The 20,386-nt window shown below is 44.9% G+C and overlaps 1 protein-coding gene across 5 annotated transcripts in view; it reads left to right on the forward strand.

Annotated features, from left to right (window-relative positions):
• The first annotated feature begins 699 nt into the window (after positions 1-699).
• LOC116942017 (sodium/potassium/calcium exchanger 2-like) overlaps positions 700-20,386 on the forward strand; it is a 71,717-nt gene continuing 52,030 nt past the window's right edge. The window contains exons 1-2 of one of the 5 annotated variants that reach the window (XM_076066869.1): positions 700-2,877; positions 6,194-7,256. In XM_076066869.1, the coding sequence (XP_075922984.1) occupies positions 6,231-7,256 (1,026 nt within the window). In that variant the 5' untranslated portion in view covers positions 700-2,877; positions 6,194-6,230. The remainder of the gene's footprint in view (positions 2,878-6,193; positions 7,257-20,386) is intronic. The other 4 variants (XM_076066866.1, XM_076066867.1, XM_076066868.1 and 1 more) reach the window with 4 other exon arrangements.

Here is a 20,386-nt window from a genome sequence, read left to right on the forward strand (position 1 = left end):
TCGATTTGTGAATCTTATGTGCATTGGTGGTGTCATCACGTGCGGTGGGGGGGGGGGTGTTAATACGGCAAAGCCCCTCACCGAGTTGAATGTCTCCTTTTTGTTGTTGTTGTTTTTAAAGAGGGTCATGTTTTTGTTTTGTGTTTGGGCCAGCTGTTTGTTTTTGTTTCAGTGCGTGCGAGTGCACCGTTGTGGGAGGGCATTGGGGTCGACTCGGCCTCAAATGAGTACCTGGTGCGATGTGTGTAGTCGACATCGCCACTGGGGAGACAAAGGCGGCCGGGAGTGGTGCTGGCCACCCACCACCCTCGTGTACCCTTACCGGCCTTCATAGGTGCTCGCTAACAGCACTTGCCCCTACAGTCTGTTAAGGCTACACGGGGGATCTTTGTCTTTGGAGAAATCCCACTCCGAGATGAGGTCACTCAAATTCCCGCACAGATGGATTCATTAATTTATCTCCTGGACAACTTTAGCTTCGCGGGCTAATGATATTGCAAGCGTGAACCTGCACTGGTAATTAATACGGAATTCGCGAAAGTGTTTATTAATTTACAAACCGCTGTTATCGACTCCCCGGCACGCGTTATTCCATAGGAACGTGGAATTTTTCATTTAAAAAGAAACCAGTACACATTCCGTAACCTCAATGGCACACCGTGTCACATATCTCTGTTTTTCAACGTGTTGCCACCGGATTTTACACCAATGTTGCCCTTGCTTCGTGCGAGACTTGCTGCTGCTGGTGCTGCAACACAGAGCGACTACAACAAAACATCGCCGATTCGTGTTGTGCCTCGTCTGTTCGGTCGATAGGGGGCACTCGAACTCCGCTGTGCAGTGTCGCTCTGTGTCCATGGCTCCAGGCTGCGTTTGTGAAAGACTTAATGTTCTACGGGTTTAAAGCGTGTTTGCGTGAATCGATATAACTATTTCCCGCCCAATTTTTAAATCGTGAAGCGAACACGCCGGACATTATCGTGCCCTTGTGTAAGGGCACACAGGCGGCGACTTGACACACTTTTTTTTATGGACTTAGATGTTAATATGCGAATGAAAACTTACAAAAACAGAAGATTCTGTATTTTCAGATGAAAGGGGATGCTTGTTCATGACAAACGAATGTGAAAGCAAAGGGAGAGCATGTTTTAATCATTTACCTTACTCGCAATGGATGAATTTTGATGAAAAATTGCTAATTTGAAAGGTGCGATTGAAAATACACGTTTATGTTGACCTATCCTTGACCCCAAAAACATACACACGGCCTGCATACATGTTTTCAGTGTTCCTGTGGAAATTTGAGGACGCACAAATATAACTTGAAGCCTTTTGTCCATCCACCGCTGGACGAAGGCCACCCCACGCCACGTAAAATTGACAACCGTGACCCCAATAATAATAATGAGTATTATTGAAAACTGCGTTGTGCGTGTTTATATTCTACAATAACCAGTCAAGTCCATAAAATAAAGCAAAAGCACTTTAATATATCCGTTTATAGGCGTTGTGGACGAATGCGTTTCGAAAGCATTGTATTTCTAGGCAAACCTTGGACGGGTTTCTACTTTCTTCGTCTCATCAGCAGTCAGGCCTCTTAAACAAATGCTGCTGGATTGCAAGATGCTGGGGAAGAAATACATTTCCTAACAGTGGGGGTCTGTTTAGTAGCAAATTGTACATTTGTGGAAATATTCATGAACCCATTATATTCCATCTATGAGCCTATATAAAACCGAATAACATATAAATGAGCAGTGCAAATTACAAAAAAAGTATTTGCTTGCTTCATGAAAGAGTATGTGAAGGTGGGATGCGGTAAAGCTTGTGTGTGTGTATTTATTCTTAGCATATTCATTGTCGTTTTGTTTCCTCTTAAGTCAATAACAGCTCACCAGCTAAAGTAGCCGGGAAGATGCCTCATCATCATCCATCCGTGCAGACAAGAGGCCAGTAAATCCGCCCATTAATTTATGGGGCACGAATGCAGTCATCACATCACAGTGCGCTGCGGCAGCATCCCACTGTCTCGCTCCCGCACTCCTAACAGCGGCAGTACCAGCATCATCATGATCATCCCAACCACCCCACCCACCAACTCCTCCTCCTCCTACCCCACCACCAGCAGCAGCACCACCACCACCCAGCCGTCCCCCATCCCTCGCCCCCGTGTGATGAAGTGATGATGATGAATCGGCAGGCAGCACGCATCCCACCCGCTATGCATCACGCGCAGACGGAGCGCGTGGAGGAGCAGCACGCCGGGGTGGCGGCACGGGAGGAGACCGCGTGCGGGCGGCTCGGAGCTCCCTGCTGTTCCTGCGCCCTGCTCGCTCCGTCGTGCGGAGCGGCGCACTCCCCGCCCGCGACCGTCGGCCAGTGCGGACCATCGTGCACGCGGCGCTAAAGAGAAGACGCTTCCTTCTTCATACATATGGAGCATTAATATTCCGGGCGGGTCTCACTGCAGTCGGGAAGGCATCGGGAGCTGTAAGGCAGCGCCCCTCGGTATTCATCTGCGCTCTGGACTTTCCCACCCACCCACCTCGCCACCACCCCCTGGCGCAAAAACCCCAACAGCCTTGTGCGGTCCCCGTCCGTCTGTCAGTCTTTAGCCAGCAGCAATACCAGCAGCTCCAGCCAGCGCAGCAGCCACAGCCCAGCAGAGCCCGTCCTCCTACCCCAGTCCGTCCGTCCGTCCTGCCGAGGGACCACAGGCATCGATCTGTCGCCGGGAAGGGCGAGTCAAGGGCGTCTACGTCGCCGCGCGGCTTCTCCATCCCGACCGCTCATCATCATCGTCCCCTCCTCATCGCAGGAGGACGGAGGGGAGACACCAGAAGCCACGCACAGCCACGCCGAGGAGGCACCCCACAGGTACGTACGTACGCGTGCGTGCGTGCAGGCGACGAGCCGCACTCACCTTGGGGCTGGGGGGGGGGGGTCTCCGACCGGCACGCCGGCACGCACGCAGCCACAAATGCGTAATTGCGCATGGGAGGATGGCGCGGGCATTTTAATGCGTAATCGTGATAAAGGGCGTCCTGTTAATTGGGCGTGCGTGAGCGTGTTGTGTGAGTGTGTGCGCGTGCATACGTGTGAGTGTGTGCACGTGCATACGTGTGTGTGAGTGTGTGTGCCACGCAGCCCGGTCGGTGTGAGTGTGCAGCGGTTAGCGCGCTGCGCTACGAACTCAGCGAGCTGATTTCTATTCCCGCTCACAGCCAACATGGGTGACAAATACCTGTACCGGTCCTGGGCCTCCCCTGGGTCGACTCAGCCTCAAATTAGTGCCTGGTGCGGTGTGTAAACATCGCCACTGGGAAGACAAAGGCGGTCGGGCGTGGTACTGGCCACCCACCGCCATGCGTACCGTGCCGGCCTTCAACAGTTGCTCGCTAACAGCACTTGCCCCAACACTCTGTTAAGGCTACACGGGGGATCTTTGCCTTTGTGTCACGCAGTCCGGCCGGGGCTACGCGAGACGCCTTATCGGTTTGCATGCGATCACCTTCGCGGTCTCGATTGAAGGGTATCTCGTGGATGCTTTGGGTTCGGGGTTGGCACAAGCCAAGGGGTGCCGTGCGTGTGCTCTCCCACCGACCTAGGGTGCCCTTGCTTTGTACTGCTGTGTGTGTGTGTGATGGTGTTCGTGTAGTTCGTGGGGGTTTTACGCAGTGACTCTGTGCGTACGTGTGTGTGTTTGCCATCGGCTCTGTGTACATATCACTATAGATGATGATCATGACAATGATGATGACGTACTAATGGCTCGCAGTGTTTCATGTTTAATTATGATGATAATTATGACGTTATATAAACGACTATGCTATAGAAATGCATTCGAGTATTTTAAGAATAATTCGTATGATTTCACTGTATAGATGATATCAAAATGCACGATGGTGTATTAAGAATAATGGTGGTGGTGATGATGATGACTGTATAGATGATGATGGTGATACTCAAAAGTATGACAGTATCATTCATGATGTCGCGGGATGGTACCACTGTGTATTAATGATGATGGAAATGTAAGTATTGTGATAATATGGAACACACTGTCTGACATTGAACATGACGCTGTGCTTACACACAGCTCAACGTATATATGTAGCACTATAGGTTGATGATGCTTGCATGAAGGTGCATTATTCTGAGCCTACATTGTAGACGAAAAATTGTATACGAATTTACGTACAACTGCGCGCGATCCAATTATATTACTAAAACGCATATGCCCGCTTTCCCCGGCCTGCTCACTCAACAACATCAACGGCAAAGAGTAAGCTAATAAATAACTACAATTTGACAACGCAAGGAAGAGCACGCGCGCTAACGCGCACACACAAAAAAACAATTCCGGGGGTACCCTAATGTGATGTGACTTTTTCAGAGATGGCAATGCATATGCAGAAAGCGCCCTCTGTCCGGGAATGCGGTGCTCACGGTAGAGACTGTGTCGTGTTGGGGGGGGGAGGGGTATGCCATGCCAATTCGCCGTAGATTTGTGTTTGTTAATGACTGCATTAACTTTCTATGGGTGTTTTTTGTTGTTGTTGTTCATTTTAATAAAAAAAAGTGCAATGTGAAAATTGTGACGGCAAAAGGTGGGATAACACAGTAGTAATGTAAGACCACAATTTGCCCCAAAACATGTCCATGCTTACAACGTATTTATTGATTTCTGCACATTATTCACGCTTGTGCCTGATAAAAGAATAATGATTGGCGTGATTATTATTGTTATTAATTACCAGCAATAAAACGTTAACGACACAGCAAAGTGCTCGGTAAATATCAATGATAATAATCTTTGTTTAAAGCTAGAGGGGATGGGGGGGGCTGTATTCTGAGAGCAATCTCGAGATGGAAAATGTATTGCAAATGATGAAGGGGAAACTTGAAAATATTTTCTTTACCTTGACCTTGACGAACGAGCAACTAACTTTTTTTTTTCTAAAATTGAGTGTCGATTTTGAGTTGAAAGTAGAGAAGTTTTTGGTTTCATCTGGGTTATTTTTATTACGCTTCGTAACGAACAGCAGAACCAAATAGACTCCCAAATCAATACAACACCGTGAAGAACAAAAACTAATTAAGATTCTCAAATTTAATGTCCGTGCCCTTATTTTTACGGTGTGATTTTTTATTGTTTTCATTATCTGATTTTGTTTTAATTATTAAAACCGCACTGATTGATGTTTGTCTCAGACAAATGTCGGTGCAGTCACACAGTATACATCACCATCACCCTGCAGGTGCAACTTTAGGATAACCATCTTAACACAAAAATATAACGTGACTACACAAACTAGAACAGCCCTTAATGAATACCTTTGTGTCTACACTGTATATTACCATTAAGTCTATTTGGAATTATTTATCTGCATGATAAAATACCCATCAGTTTTAACACTTTAAATTTCTACCCAAAAAATATACACACACACGCACACCTGTGCTAAGCCTGACCACCCTCAATGTTTTACCCTCGTGTCTTCCAAAGGGATAATTGATTGCTCATTGTGAGATTAGCTGCCCATGGCTTCCTTACCCAAGAGACCACTTAATACCATTCAATTGAAAGTGTGTGTAAATGTCATTGTGAATGTAGAGAACCGGCTACCAGAGCAGGTGGCTCTAAACCACTCCAGGTGGCCACACAGATAGGCAGCACCGTGCACACTGTACCGCTTGCCAGAGCGCTAAATTACACGTTAGAAAAGTGCACTGTGCAACTTTGGCCTCCCCTGCCAATTACTTACATTTATTGCTCATTCGACATTGCTAAATGTGTTACTAATGTTTTAGTCAATTTACTTTGACGTTATTCTTTTTCCTTGGCAGTTTGACAGCGACAGTGTATGCTACAAATGCCTGCTAATTAAAGTGATGGTCCTGTCCTGCTAAGCTGGGTATTGCCAAGAGATCTTATAGGGTTCTGTCTGGAGGAGTGGAAATTCAAGTGAATCCCATCATTAGTCATCAATCACCCTCGTGTTCCTTCTTGACATCAGACGTGGGCACAGAGTAATTATATTTACGGGTCCTGAAGGATCTGAACCACCGATGGGAGCCATCCTCCGGCGAGCATTTCTGACATTTTCGCCCGGCAAATGAGTGGAAGGGCTGACCAACACCGCTGTCTCGCCGATTTGTGCTGCGTGTGGATTGCATATATTTTGTTCAGGCAGTTTCACGCGGTCGCTGGTGGAATTCCGGAGGTGATGGCGCACGGGAGGAGGAGGCGGCTGCGGCTGTGCAGGGTGCTTGGCCTCGTGGCAACCCTGCTGGTGGCCACCGTGCTCTCGCTGGCGTACAAGGCGGCCGGCCCACCCGCCACCGTGCCCCTCGACTCCAGAGGCAACGGCATTTTCCGCACTCGAGCCCTGCAGAGTTACGAGGGCAAGGCGGCTCCACGCGAAGTTCTAAAACCGACGGACGCCTCGTTGAAAAGCAAAAGTGCGAACGTGGTTAAACTCGACGAAAGTGGGAGAAACTCGATAGACGAAGGCGGAAAGGTGTCAAAGAGCGAGGACGGGACTCCTTATTCCAAACTGCACAGTGACGGATGGGACAGGAAGCCCGCCAGCATGACATCGGACAATAAAGATCCTCTAAACTCCACGCAGTCGACCAAGGAGATGAACCAAACGGACTCGCACGAGCAACTCGATTACCCGAGGGACTTATTCACCCTGGAGCAGCGGAAGCGCGGTGCCGTGGTGCTGCACATGCTGGGCATGATCTACATGTTCATCGCGCTTGCCATCGTGTGCGACGAGTTCTTCGTGCCGGCGCTCGGTGTCATCACCGAAAAACTCGCCATCTCCGATGACGTCGCCGGGGCCACCTTCATGGCGGCCGGAGGCTCGGCACCTGAGCTATTCACGTCCCTGATCGGCGTCTTCATCTCGCACAGCAACGTAGGCATCGGCACCATCGTGGGCTCGGCCGTCTTCAACATCCTGTTCGTGATCGGCATGTGCGCCGTGTTCTCGCGCGAGATCCTCGTGCTCACCTGGTGGCCGCTCTTCCGCGACGTCTCCTTCTACATCGTGGGGCTCAGCATGCTCATCATCTTTTTCCTCGACAACCTCATTCAATGGTGGGAGAGCATGCTGCTGCTCAGCTGCTATGTGAGCTACGTGGTGTTCATGAAGTTCAACGCGAAAGTCGAGTCCTTCGTGAAGCAGCGCCTGAGCATGGACCCTCCGGCCAAGATCCCCGGAGGCATCGACGAGGGGGACAAGGTCAGCCCAGCCAAGCCACACACGTGACCCCCCTCACTGCCATCCCTCTCTTCTTCTGGTTCATTGAAATTTTTCGGCCCATTTTCTCACGAACCGTTTATTTTCATTTGCGACGGCAATTCCGCTTCTTTCTGTCCATTGCTGCATCTATCAACTGATGTAGCTTCCATCTCATCCAGCACCTGATGTATCCCTCTCATATCACTGCTTATTCACGCGCGAGCATACGTGCAAATCCCACTCCATTCTATTTAATGGGATTTACTAAAAAAAAATTAGTAAACTAAAAACCCGCACATTCTTTTAACATTTTTAACATCCGTCCTTCCGTCCCAGCCAGCCAGCAAAATGTTTGTGATATCATACTTTATTGGTAGAGAGCCTGTTACTCTGTCATTTCCATACTCTTCTCACAATCCTGTACTCGGGGCACCAAAATGTATCAGATTTTTTTACGTAATACATTGCAAGGTAATAGGTATTGTGAGTTAAAAAAAATATTATTTAGGATTTAAAGAATATTTTGGCGAAAGGGTAACATTAATAGGAGCACACATTGAAACGTTCCAGCAAATTGAAATGAACCGTGTCAGTCTTCTGTATTTGTTCCTCGCAGCTATTTGGTGTCGCTGTATATCACGTCCTGTGAACTTCTTCTGCTGTTTCAAATTTAATGCAATGTTTATTTGCTGCACAGATAATCCCGTTTAGCCAGTTGCCCAGCTAGTTTCGGTGACAGCCACTAGCAATAGAGTTCCCGTTCGGGTGGAGAGGAGCCCGGCCAATCCTATCTCTCTCTCTCTCTGCCACCTCTCACCCTCGCTCTCATTATTCCCACCTCTCCACTTTCCCATCACAATCTCCCTTGCCTCTCCATAATCCTCAACCTCCCACTGCGTGTCGCTTTCCTTCACTTTTTGCTCTCTTTCCTCTCCGTTGCATGCCCTTTCACCCTCTCGCCGCCCCTCTCTTCTCTCTTCCTCTCCATCTGTTCCTTCCTCCTCTACCTCCTTCGCTCCCCTCTCTCCTCCGTCGCATTTGTGCGGGATACACGATGCATGCACCCAGCTCAACACTGTGGAATACGGGTGACGTCATCACGCATATGTGCGTGGTGAAGTCATGCACTGCGCACGCGCACTTGCGAGCCAGCCTGCCAGGAAGACAGGAATCCAGGCAGGAAGCCAGCCAGCAAAGCTTTTTTTTCTGATATACGGTAGTATGACGATACGAAGGTGCAGCCCTGCAATAGCTTGCCGAAATGACTGCTGGCAGAAGATCCTCGACTCGAGGGAGCTCTCGAGAGTTGTTCTCCAGAGGGTAATTTTGGCCTACTCTTCCATACTGGCCAGATGCCTTAGAAGGAGTGGGGGTACCCACACTTGATCCCACCACACGCGACCTGCCAGGCGACTGTTTTGTACCTCTTTGTACTGCTGGATGGACAGAGTCAGCGGGGGGATTTGAAACCAAATTCTTTCAACTGCCCCCCATTAGGGGAACGAATCAAACCAGGTGACCTCTGGTTTGCAAGTCCAGCACGCAAAAACCATTACACCAAATCGAGTCTGTGTTCGTATAATGCTTGAGATTAGATATTTACTTTAGTCGCAGAGCTCCGAGGCTTCGGTCAGGGTTGCAGGTGAGACCGTTGACAGAGGAGCGGTGTCTCGTCCACTTTGCAATGCTTGATATTGAAGTGTAAGTAACTGGTTTCAAGTTTAGGAATACTATATATTTTTTTATATATATAAAATATGAAACGTCAAATAAGTTCCATCTGAATCTAATGGCCACGAAGTACCAATACACATTGAACATGCATTTCTATTGGGTTCTTTTACGGGTAAAACATAGGAAAGGGATAAAGAGAATAACTAAATGCAGTGGTTAGCACAACTGTGTTGTGATCCTGGAGTTAAATTCTGGGCCACAGCTAACACCAGTGGAAAGTGATATCTCAAATGATCCTAATGCAGAATCAGAATCTTTGTTTACCCTGGGGAAATCCGATGAGCTATGAAGCTCTTTTTCACAGATGTCCAGTAGGGGTGGGGTCAGGAAATTATAACAATAATACAAAAATCGATAGGGGTGTAAAGTATAGGAAACGTAAGCAAATCAATAAATATGAATACATAAAATAAAAAGTATATAAAGTCAAATTCAGGAAGTGCACTAATTCCCAATCTTGGGCAAGGCAGCAAAACAACATACAAAACAGTCCCTCTATAAAATTAAAAGTCTATAAAATTGCACATACAAATGTAACTATCGATACATGAGTAAGGATGAAAGTTACAAATCACATTTGCAAATGCAGTTGTATCCAGCACTAATCTCCTTTTCCAGCATATTTTTAAAAGGAAAATTTACGATTTTAAGGGAGGAAATAGGGTTGTTCTAAAACATTGGTGCTTCAACGGCAAAGGCTTTGTCACCTTTTCCTCTTCTTGCTCTTGGGATAGTTAAAAGGCAATTAGATGGACGGCTTACGTTTCTTGGGTATGACAATGAGGCTAATGATTTACTAAGTCTAGCACCAACCTGTACTGACTAGCATGGTGAAGTTTGGTCAAACTGCCTCCACGGCTGACTTTACAAATGATTGTTACGTTTAAGCATTCATTGTGGTACAAAAAAGAGTTATGTAGAAAACAGTATTAAAACGACTCACAAGTACCTATTAATTTTTGTATAGCAGTCCAATCAGCACCTACCGTTACATTTCTTATGATAAAATTACGTTGCAGAGATGGAGCTAAACAAAAGTGTATTATTACGTAAATTTGTATGATTCTTGCAGGACTGTTTTTATTATTATAATCACCAGACCACACTAACCAGCATGGCGAAGTATGGTTAAACACCCCCCCCAACCCCCCATGGTAAACACAGCATCAGGGGAGGCCTCCGTCCAGCAGTGGATTGACAGAGGACTGAACATTTATGTTTAATTGTATTACTATTATCTTCTCGTCGCATTATTACCTCCACTTACATATCAACGTTAGGCTTACCATCATCCTCATACTGGATCTTTATTAACTCCAACTCTGTGATCAAAGAAACTAGCCCTTGTGCAAATTACTCCGGTGAACTGCGTCTGTCCTGTATGCAATAGACTCGAGCTTCGTGCGTGACACTCGCATATAATGGGCCGCCTGTATAAATCATGCATGCAATATTGGGAATTTATGTCAGGCATTGCTCATAAAAAATGAATAAAGAAGTAAAACAATATTGTAGCGTTATGACGGCAATATAAATTATACCAAAATATATTCACTGCTCGTTTAATTTGTTGAAAATGGCTGATAAATCACGTGAGCATTTAGCCTGCCACTGGTCTGGGCGGCTGAGCAGTCGTGTTCTGCATCTGGTACTTCTGACATCTGTTCTGGCCCAGACGGGGGATTTTACAACTTCCCCTACCCTGAGGAACAATATTTACAGTTATTAATAGGTATCAGCTCTCTTCGTAAACGCATCGTTTTTTTTTTAAATATTCCTATTCAAACTCGATTTGGCTTTCTTGATGCCTTTAATATTTAAAGCAGAATGAGCAACACTTGCCAGATTATCCACAGGAGGATAACAAACATTTGTGATACAGTAAAGGCAGAGGTAGTCAAGGACAAATAACAACTCAATACATTCGTCAATAACACTGCTCTGAAGAGGGACACATTTCGGCCACGCTTTGGCATTGTCCTGTCTTCATAACGGAGAGATTTTCAACGCATTTATTTCAAAACATATATTTGGTTTTATAACAAAGACAGCCCAAACATCCACAACAAGGCATAGCACAGAAACACATCTGGGAGTCCATCTTTCAATGTTCCGTATTGTGTGCCGGCATTTGTCAGCGATGTCCCAAGCAATGCACTGAGAACAAAAGGAAAAGGCAGGGAGAAAGATGGAGAGAAGTAGTTTGCTGGCCCACAGAGGTAATTCATGTGGCCTTGTCCTGGCATCCCCTTGTATTTGCAGGTGAGGTCGAATAGGAATTGAATTGAAATCATATTTGATAATATCAATAATCTTGCTTATTCAAGTTGCTCTTACTAAGTGTCCAATTAATGCCAATATATACAACCTACAAGTCCACGAGGGCACTTATGGCAGTTTGTGGTTCCTCCAAGTGTCAATATTAGTCATGCAGGCCATTGTGTTAAATTTACATAAAAATAACTTTCTGGTGCCAGGGCAGATCCGAAAGGCATGATGGCATCATTGAAGAGAGAGTCGTGGCATTTATAAAATAAAATAAAAGTATTGTCCCTTTGGAAAATCGGCACATCCAGATGGGATTAAAATGCACATCCATACGTTTGAGCCATACTATAAGGGCATCTTTACAAATTAGGAGATTTCACCAACTCGAATGTTACTCTGCACTGATTCATGAGACATGCCGTATGCAGAATTTTTTTACTGAGAAAGTCTTAAGGGAGCAGATGTGAAACCTCAATATGCATCTCTGTAAATAGTGTTTCCAGTGCGTCAGAATAAGAGAGCACCAAAGGGCCTCTGTGTCCAGCCTTGCAGGTCTATTGAGTGCCTATCTATTATTATATTGCTCTAAGAGGGATTTTGATCGTTGGCGGGAAGACGCCCCACCTACACTACATCCACCCCTATAAGCCCAACCCCATGTCCAGAGGAAGGGACGGATCCTAAAGCGGAAGGGACAGGTCCTAAAGAAGCAGGGGCAGATCCTAAAGAATAAGGGATGGGTTCAAAAGAGGCAGGGGCAGATCCTAAAGAATAAGGGGCAAAGGCCTACAGAAGTTGAATGTTTGAATTTGCTCTTGATTTAAGGTAACAGAAGCGTACAGTCAAATATGTGCAGAAGGCTGCGTTTCTTTAGAGCCGCAGATGTGGCCACAGGCCAACTAGTTTCATTTTATTTCTGCAGAACCTGAACCCATAGTAAGACTGATGGGGTTCAGTTCTATGAAGGCACACCTAGAGGTCCCCAGGGTACTGCAAGTCTGGAGGCACTTATAGAAACATTTGCCGTGAATGTGGCCGAAACGGTTATTTAGGTCTTGGAAAGGTTGTGTCGGCTAACGTAAACACATTTAAAAAAACACGTTATTGGTGTTCCTCTTTGAGGGTCAGCTAACGCTGACTCCATCAAACTACGAAAGGAGGAGTTGTGCAAGATAAATTTATAACATCCTAGTGACACTAAAGTCGAGATATAGAAAAAAATATATATAGATGTAGTGAGATAAGAGAAATATAGACAAAGAACAGCATTGTCGTGAGATGAGATGACAGAAATATAGACAGGATAATGATGACAGAGATTAATTCGATATTTTTGTTAATTAGCTTATTATGTTTTTTTTTATTTGTATTTGAGATGATAATTGATGCACCCCTGTTATTGTCATGAATCAAGGGCCCCTTGAGCTGCTTGGGCCCGATGGGTTTTTTCTTAGTTTGCTTGTGCATAGTGCCCCAACAGCTTGTGCACCTCCACAGGACATCCCGTGCACCCAAAAAGGTACATGCCCCCATCCATAGCGGCCGAAGTAGGTTGGTCTTTAGAGTGGGAATTGATTATATAAAGCTTTCCGAGGACTGTCGCAAGATCCATCCTTTCTTCCCAGGATTTCTAAGTGGAATGGCAGCTGTTGTCCGATCAGAAGCGAATCGTGCCATGCCACCATAGCCAGGAACTATTTATAGAAGTCACGGAGAGCTCGGCACCCCATAACCTTGGGGGAGGTCAATGAAGCGTAATCACTCTCGGGGACCTTATGACACCAAATAGCAGAAGAATGATTGGAGTGCAATTGCAACATAAATTAAGAAATAGGTTGCAATCATTGAAAAGAGATGGAGTCATTGGAAGTATATTAATTTTCTCGACTGGTTAAAGGAATAGGGAATGAATTCCAAAACATTGAGAGAGGAGCGAATTTCCTCAAATAATTGAGTGGGGATGATTAGCGGATCAAGCTGTTTAAGAATATTCGATATTAGGACCCCACGTTATATTCAATGTTATGGATTTGGCAGGGATTTTATTTTTTACTGCTTTGAGGTTCTTTTCCCTCATGCTTTTCCCAACAATTGAGTAGAGGGTGAATGTTCAACACGTTTCATAATGATGATTGTTTTTTTACCCTTTTATCTGGCAACAAACTGACACCTTTTTTACAAGGAGTCATGTTTGCATTGACCAAAATACCTGCGGTCGGAATGCAAACAAAAAACATAACTCTGATAATGTATGCATTGTCCTTGAAATTGATTGGTCCACACCCGAGACAGCTTTCCTTAGAGCCTAGTCCCACATGGTATTGGACGCCTTTTGGCGTCATCTGGTCCAACACCATGTGAGACTAGGCTCTAAGGAAAGCTGTCTCGGGTGTGAACCAATCAATTTCAAGGACAATGCATACATTATCAGAGTTATGTTTTTTGTTTGCATTCCGACCGCAGGTATTGTGGTCAATGCAAACATGACTCCTTGTAAAAAAAGGTGTCAGTTTGTTGCCAGATAAAAGGGTAAAAAAAAACAATTATCATATTTTGCTACTGGCAAAGGAGGTTCCAATGGTGATGACGTTTCATAATGTCTATGTTTAAATGTCATAGTCATGTTAATTGCTGCAGTATATTTAATAATATAGTGCTATGGCTGAAATTGTAATTATGCACAGAGAAAACATTGTGGAGGCTTTTATCCAGTAGTAGATATATCAAGCTCTTGCTTGACACTGTAGAGTTTTTTATATTTATTTTTTAGTCTTTTTTGCAAGTTGCGAAATAATCGCACGCATCAGCAGAAAATTGCTGAAAATAACATTCAAATTTCATACACAACCTGTCACAAAACAAACAGGGGAAAACTGAGATGTGCGCAAAATCACGGAGAAGTGCACATTAGGAATTACATTAAAGGACAAAAAAATAAACACATCTATTATAGAACGTACGCAGGTAATGGACGTCATATTGACTGTTAATAAAACTAAGTGGGCTTGAGTCGGACATAATGACAAGAAGGAATGGTGGCCAACAGTCAAAAATAGTTACAGAGTGGCATTTAATGGGCTTAACAGCTCCAAGAGTACCTGCACCGAGGAGATGGAGCAATGAAATCAGCCCTATATTGGTGGGAAGTGGATAACTACATCCGCAGGGTCGTCATAGACACCGACGGCTTGGGGAGGGGCCCTTATCCAGCAGTGGATTGGTCATGGCTGATAATAATGATGAGCATGTCACACTGATAACGCAGCAATAAATAATGCTTATGATAATTTACACTAGATGGTGCCCAGTGTGTGCGTACTGCACACAAATGCCGCTCGAAAACATTAAATCAATACGGAATTTAGGATTTCCGCATGCTCGACTGCTTCGCTGGACTGTTTGGATACAGCTTGCGCTGTTGTTTATTGAAGCTGGCTGTCAGTATCGGTTGAGGCTGACTCAGCCAGGTCCTCGCAACAGCCTGCGGGCAGGTAGCGATGCTCAAAGCACACAAAAGACAAATACGGGCACGCGTGTTCGTCCTCCGCTCGCGATCGGTGGGGACATCGTTGTGGGAGTTTGTGGCGCCAGTAGAAGAGGCTGTGGGTTGTACGTCCACCGCTGTCCTCGGCGTGCTTCCAGCATCCTATCGCTGATCTAACCACACTTTGATTTTCACACGCGTCATCTGTTTTCTTGCCTATCTGCAAGACCCGGGCCACTTTCTCAAGTACAGCCAATGCTGTACACCAAATCTGACGCATCGGGGACTGAGGGAGTGAGATTAATTCACACCCTGCTGTTTCGGGGGATTTTCTGCTGACCTTCCGAGGAAGGTGATATTATTAGGACAGTTTTTTTTTAAAGAAACCCTGTCTCTGTCATGCCGTATGATTTGTCCACGTCCTGGGTGTTTGAGTGCAGTGCGCACACTGACTCACGGTCCGCGCCACGGAGGAATTCTGTAAATTGGTGTTGAATGAAGTGTGATAGCAATTGTAAGGTTCAGTTTTGTGTTGGACCGCTTAGTATTTTTATTTTACCAGGTAAGGCCTACTGAGCTATATAGCGACCTGGCCACAAATCAAATCTCAACTAAGTGGCTTTTCACGTGGACATTTATAGTAGCCAAATACTCTAAACGCATGTTTCTAAGTGTGGAGGAAAAATCCGCAGGACCCGGAGAAAAAAAACCACACGACCACGGGGAAAACGTGCAAACTCCAAATATACAGACGTCAGTGTTGGGATTGAACCCATGCCTTCTGGATACCAGGCGAGAGAGGTAACGGGATAGAATATGCTGTGATGCTATTTATTATCTAAAATCATTATAACCGGCCTGGTGGCTTGACAATTGAGTGAACTCACGTGTTGGAATGCTGCGAGTTCAAATCCTAGTTGGTCGATAAACCAAGTAACACTTTGTAGGGAAGTCATGTGGAATTACTTGCCCCCGCCATTGGAATGTGTAGCATCCATCACTGGCTCAGGACTGTAAACCAGAGATGAGCACAGCCGCAATGCTCATTGAGCAGGAATTCACTTTGGTTAATATACGTACATATATACACTGCATAACTCAATCAATCATTAAAAAAAAAATTGTCCCGTCGTTGTGCACTTACATTTCCAGTTGAATTGGATGTGCTTCATCAAAGCAAATTGGAATTGAAGCGTTCAGGTTTGTAATGGAAACACAGGAGCTTCCATCTAAAAAAATTAAAATCACAAGCCTTCTCAATAAGATAAATTACATTTCAACTGTATTTGTCGCTGCAATAGCATGAACTAGGGTGACCTTCCCGTTTATTCACGGGACAATGACTGAACACACGATGCTGCCCCACTCGCATGTCACAGTCACGTGCACCGAACGCTTACGGAACCTTTGATTCATGTGAAGTCACTTCTCTGCAATTGGTTTCTTACGCCACTGCTGGCAGAAATGACTCCACTAGAGGGAGCGCTTAAGAGCCCCTCTATTGGGTATTTGGTCTACTCTTCCACGCTAGCTAGCAAGGCATCTTGGAAGGAGTACCCACATGCGACGTGCCGATTGACAAACTGTGGTACGTCCATTTACCTTAAACTGCTGGGTGGAGAGACGCGGACAAGGGATTTCAGAAACTTGCACCATTGCTGCAACTCCCACATCGCGAGAACGACCCCGTGGATTGCAAGTCCAATGCATTAACGATGACACCACGGGGCAGCTGCTTAGACCATGCAGGCCGTAAAGAAATGGCAATGGTACTTTGCAGGTCACCTCAGTTCTCTGCATATATTCTTTGTGATGAGGGTTTCACATTATCACACGTGCTGGGAGGTTGCATATTTAGATTTAAAGCTTTCGTGACTGCTAGGATCCATACTCTTTGGTTCTATTGGGTAAAGTCACGTAGGTAAAAAAATAAAATAACAAAAATCACGACGTTTCGGCCACAACACAAGCGGCCTTCATCAGGTGAAGGGACGAGACTGTCTGGAGGACAGCGCTGGAGTGAAAAAAGCCACGTTCAGATCACGACCTTTAAGCTGTGTGAGAAGAAACAAAGCGCCTTGACAAAGGAATTAGCATATAATTTAGCATTGAAATGGCTCATTGAAATAGCTAAGTTAAAGTATACACATCCGCAGAGGCACCCCTTGACAAAGGAATTAGCATAGAATTTAGCATTGAAATAGCTGAGTGATTAGCTTGTAACTGGTCACAGAAATAGCTATGTTAAAGTCAGAGCATATACATTCACCGAGGCACCTAGTACAAATCAAACAGGAGAATTTAGCGAAACACAACCACGCTCAGACCGTGGACCTTTAAACTGTGTGCGAGCAAACAAGGTATCCTGACAAAGAAATTAGCATAAAAATTAGCATTTGATTGGCCGATTTTAGAAAAGAGGTGGTGTACGTGCCGGTGGACTTGCCGTTTGGCGCGGGGGGGGGGGGGAGTTTACCTATAGATGGTGTGAAAAGGGAATTTATAAGAGCTGCGAAAGTTTGGGGTACCACTACTTGAAAAATATACTGTACCATTGAAATTAGTTTAATGTTTAGTTCGATTTAGAACATCTTTCCAATGGTTGCTTAATTTGAAACCATCTTCTCGGTTGAAATTGTGTCTGTGTTTGTAGATCTGAATTGCCTCGTGAACAAATCGCTGATAAAAACCCGTGGGTTTGCAAAGAACCTTGGTATCGGAGAAAATTATATCGTGATCACCCACAGCGTTGTAACAGTGATCAGCCACGGCAGAAGAATTCGTTTTGCCGTGTTTCAAATCTGATTTGTGCTCGCGAATTCGGTCAGAGACATGTCGTTTTGTCTCCCCGATATAGCAATCACCGCAGGTACAACTCAATTTGTAAACCCCGGGGTACTGTAAGTCCAGCGCTGTCCTCCAGACAGTCTTGTCCCTTCACCTGATGAAGGCTGCTTGTGTTGTGGCCGAAACGTCGTGATTTTTGTTATTTTATTTTTTACCGATGTGACTTTACCCAATAGAACCAAAGAGTATGGGTTGCATATCGCCCATCGCCATTCAGCAAAGCCCCATTGGCTCGGCCTCTTGTAGCTCATTCATGGTCGTGATCATCATCATCATTACAGACATCACGGTAGGGACCATCACCTGAACGTGACCAATCGTGTTACATCTCAGAAGCTAAGCAAAGTGGAGCCTGGTGAGTATTGTACGTGGCTGGCTGCCTGCCTGGGAATTAACCGGGTGGTGTAAGGTGGTAAGAATATGGTGGTGCTGAGCGCCACCCCAAAGCATGCATAGATAAAGGTGTCTTGGGTTAGATCACGTAAATATACAACATTTACACGTATTCTTGGTTCTTTCGGTAAAGTCACGTGACTTCACCGAAAGAAGTCCCGTGACTTTACCGAAAGCACCAAGAATATGAATCCCTGCAGTCACGAAAGCTTTAAATCGAAAATGTAACATTTACACGATCAAACACCAGTTTAAACATGTTAGATCGCGTAATTATTTTTTAAAAAATGTTTAAATATTTACGCTATCTAACCCAGAAAATCTTTATGATAATGCTAGTCGCGAAAGCCTACGTGTTAAACTGACTGCAAGTAGGGTGACTAAGTGTGTCAAGCGTTGTAGACCTTGGTTGTGAGATGACCAGGAGATGGCGGCAGAGCAATCTGTTCGATCTGCGAATAGATTCAATGGATGTGGTCTATGTGCAGATTGAATTGCTCTTTGCGGCGCTTTTTTCATTTCATTTATTTGGTATAGCCCTGTGAGCCATTCGGCTCTTGAATCGGGTGCAACCGTAACAAACAAAAACATGAACAAGAAAACATCTTAAAGTGAGTATGCGCAAACAGAAAAATCCAGGAAAAAACAGCAAAGTCTCCCAGAAAAAGCACCGTACACCAACGCTGTGTGCAAAAATCCCAGTGGGATGCAAGTCAAACAACAACAACAACAACCACAAGACAACTTAAGAGTTATCCCGACAGATGCGTGAGGTTTCTCCTGGGACTCAGATTTCCTTCCACATGCCACTCACAAAGTAAATTGGCCAAACATCTAAATGTCAAGACCCCCTCTCTTACGTATATATTTGCCTCGTGTCACAAGCAGCCTCCCTTTGCCCGCTTCAGCAATATTGCTTATTGCTGTGGTTCTTTCCACCTGATGACGGGCACGTGTGTTGCGCCCGAAACGTCGTGATTTAATTTATTTTGTTTTATACTCACGTGACTTTACCGAAAGAACCAAAGAGTATATCAGGATCCTACTGAAAAAGAGTCTTTAAACTCAGTAAACCGGGTAAAGGATCATTATAATTGCATGGTCAGAGTCAGGATAATAATGTTAATAATTATCAAAATCGTTATCAAAGCTTTAGAACTAGGCAATAATCCATTCAGATAACTTCATCTATATTTTAAAGGGGCATCCTGAATCCATTCATTCTCCTGAAGGATGCTGTCCCATGAGCCCTCCACTCATTAAGACCATTTAAGGGGAATTCACGTCGAGAGAGAGAGAGAGATCTGGTGATTATGAATTCAGCAAATGTATGGATTTATTGATTGCATAAATGGGCCGACAGGAAGACAGAGCACATAAGTGCACACATTAAATTTTGTCGGAAATAATATTGCAAATTATATGGCGAACGTAGGTTGGTGTAGATTAATTGTGTCATGTAGCACTATAGGCATTTACCAGGTATTTGACCATGTATTGATTAATTAATTACTCGGGTTGGGCTATCCGTTATTTTAGTCATCGATTACTCTACCAAGCATTTCCTCGACTACTCGGCAAATCGGATATCACAAAACAGTTGTAAAATTATTCTCTCACCCGTGTTCTCACGTGTGCCGCTGGACGGGAGGTGATAGGTGGGACTTGGTGACGTCATGTGCATCGTCAGGCACGTCATGCTGGCCGTGGCTTGTAGGGGGCCTGAATAATCAACGAGAAAAAAAGAGTAGTTGATTCCAATTTTTTATCAATAAAATTAATCGACGAATAATTTTAGCGCTGATTGATACTTTTGCTCATCATACGTGCATAAAATCGTGCGGGTGAGAATGGATTATCTATCGTCCGTGCAAAGTATATGAACATGACACCCCGAGGTTACATATTGGCGAATGAAGCGAACAAATAAGAAAGACATTTTTTTAAACAATGCAAACGAGACAGTATAAAAGATACAACGAAAAAAAAACATCCTTAAATCGATTCACGTCAATTCATGAAATCGTCGGAACGGTTTGGGGGTGGCAGGAATCATGACACACCAAGCATATTCAAAAGGTGAAACATGTTCCTGAAATGTGGCTTACACCGACATTGTTTTATAATAGAGAGAAAGACAAATAATGTGACGCCATACAGAGTATTATTACAGCATAGGGTAGGAAGCGTTTGCAATGCGTGGTGGGGTCGACGGCCTTTGGGCAAGGTGACATTCCGATATTTTGATCTTTGAATGCTCACCGTACGGTTGCCGTATTAATAGCGAGCCTCGTAAGTGTCGCCCATTGTAACGAAACAAATGACATCAAACCGAACGCTTGCAATGGACTTCATTCGCACCAGAAATCGGCTGCTCGGCGAACTCAGTCGAGGACCAGCAGCA

The sequence above is a fragment of the Petromyzon marinus genome, chromosome 13 (assembly GCF_048934315.1).
Source record: "Petromyzon marinus isolate PM22_M1 ecotype Great Lakes invasive population chromosome 13, UKy_Petmar_22M1.pri1.0, whole genome shotgun sequence".
NCBI lineage: Eukaryota > Metazoa > Chordata > Hyperoartia > Petromyzontiformes > Petromyzontidae > Petromyzon > Petromyzon marinus.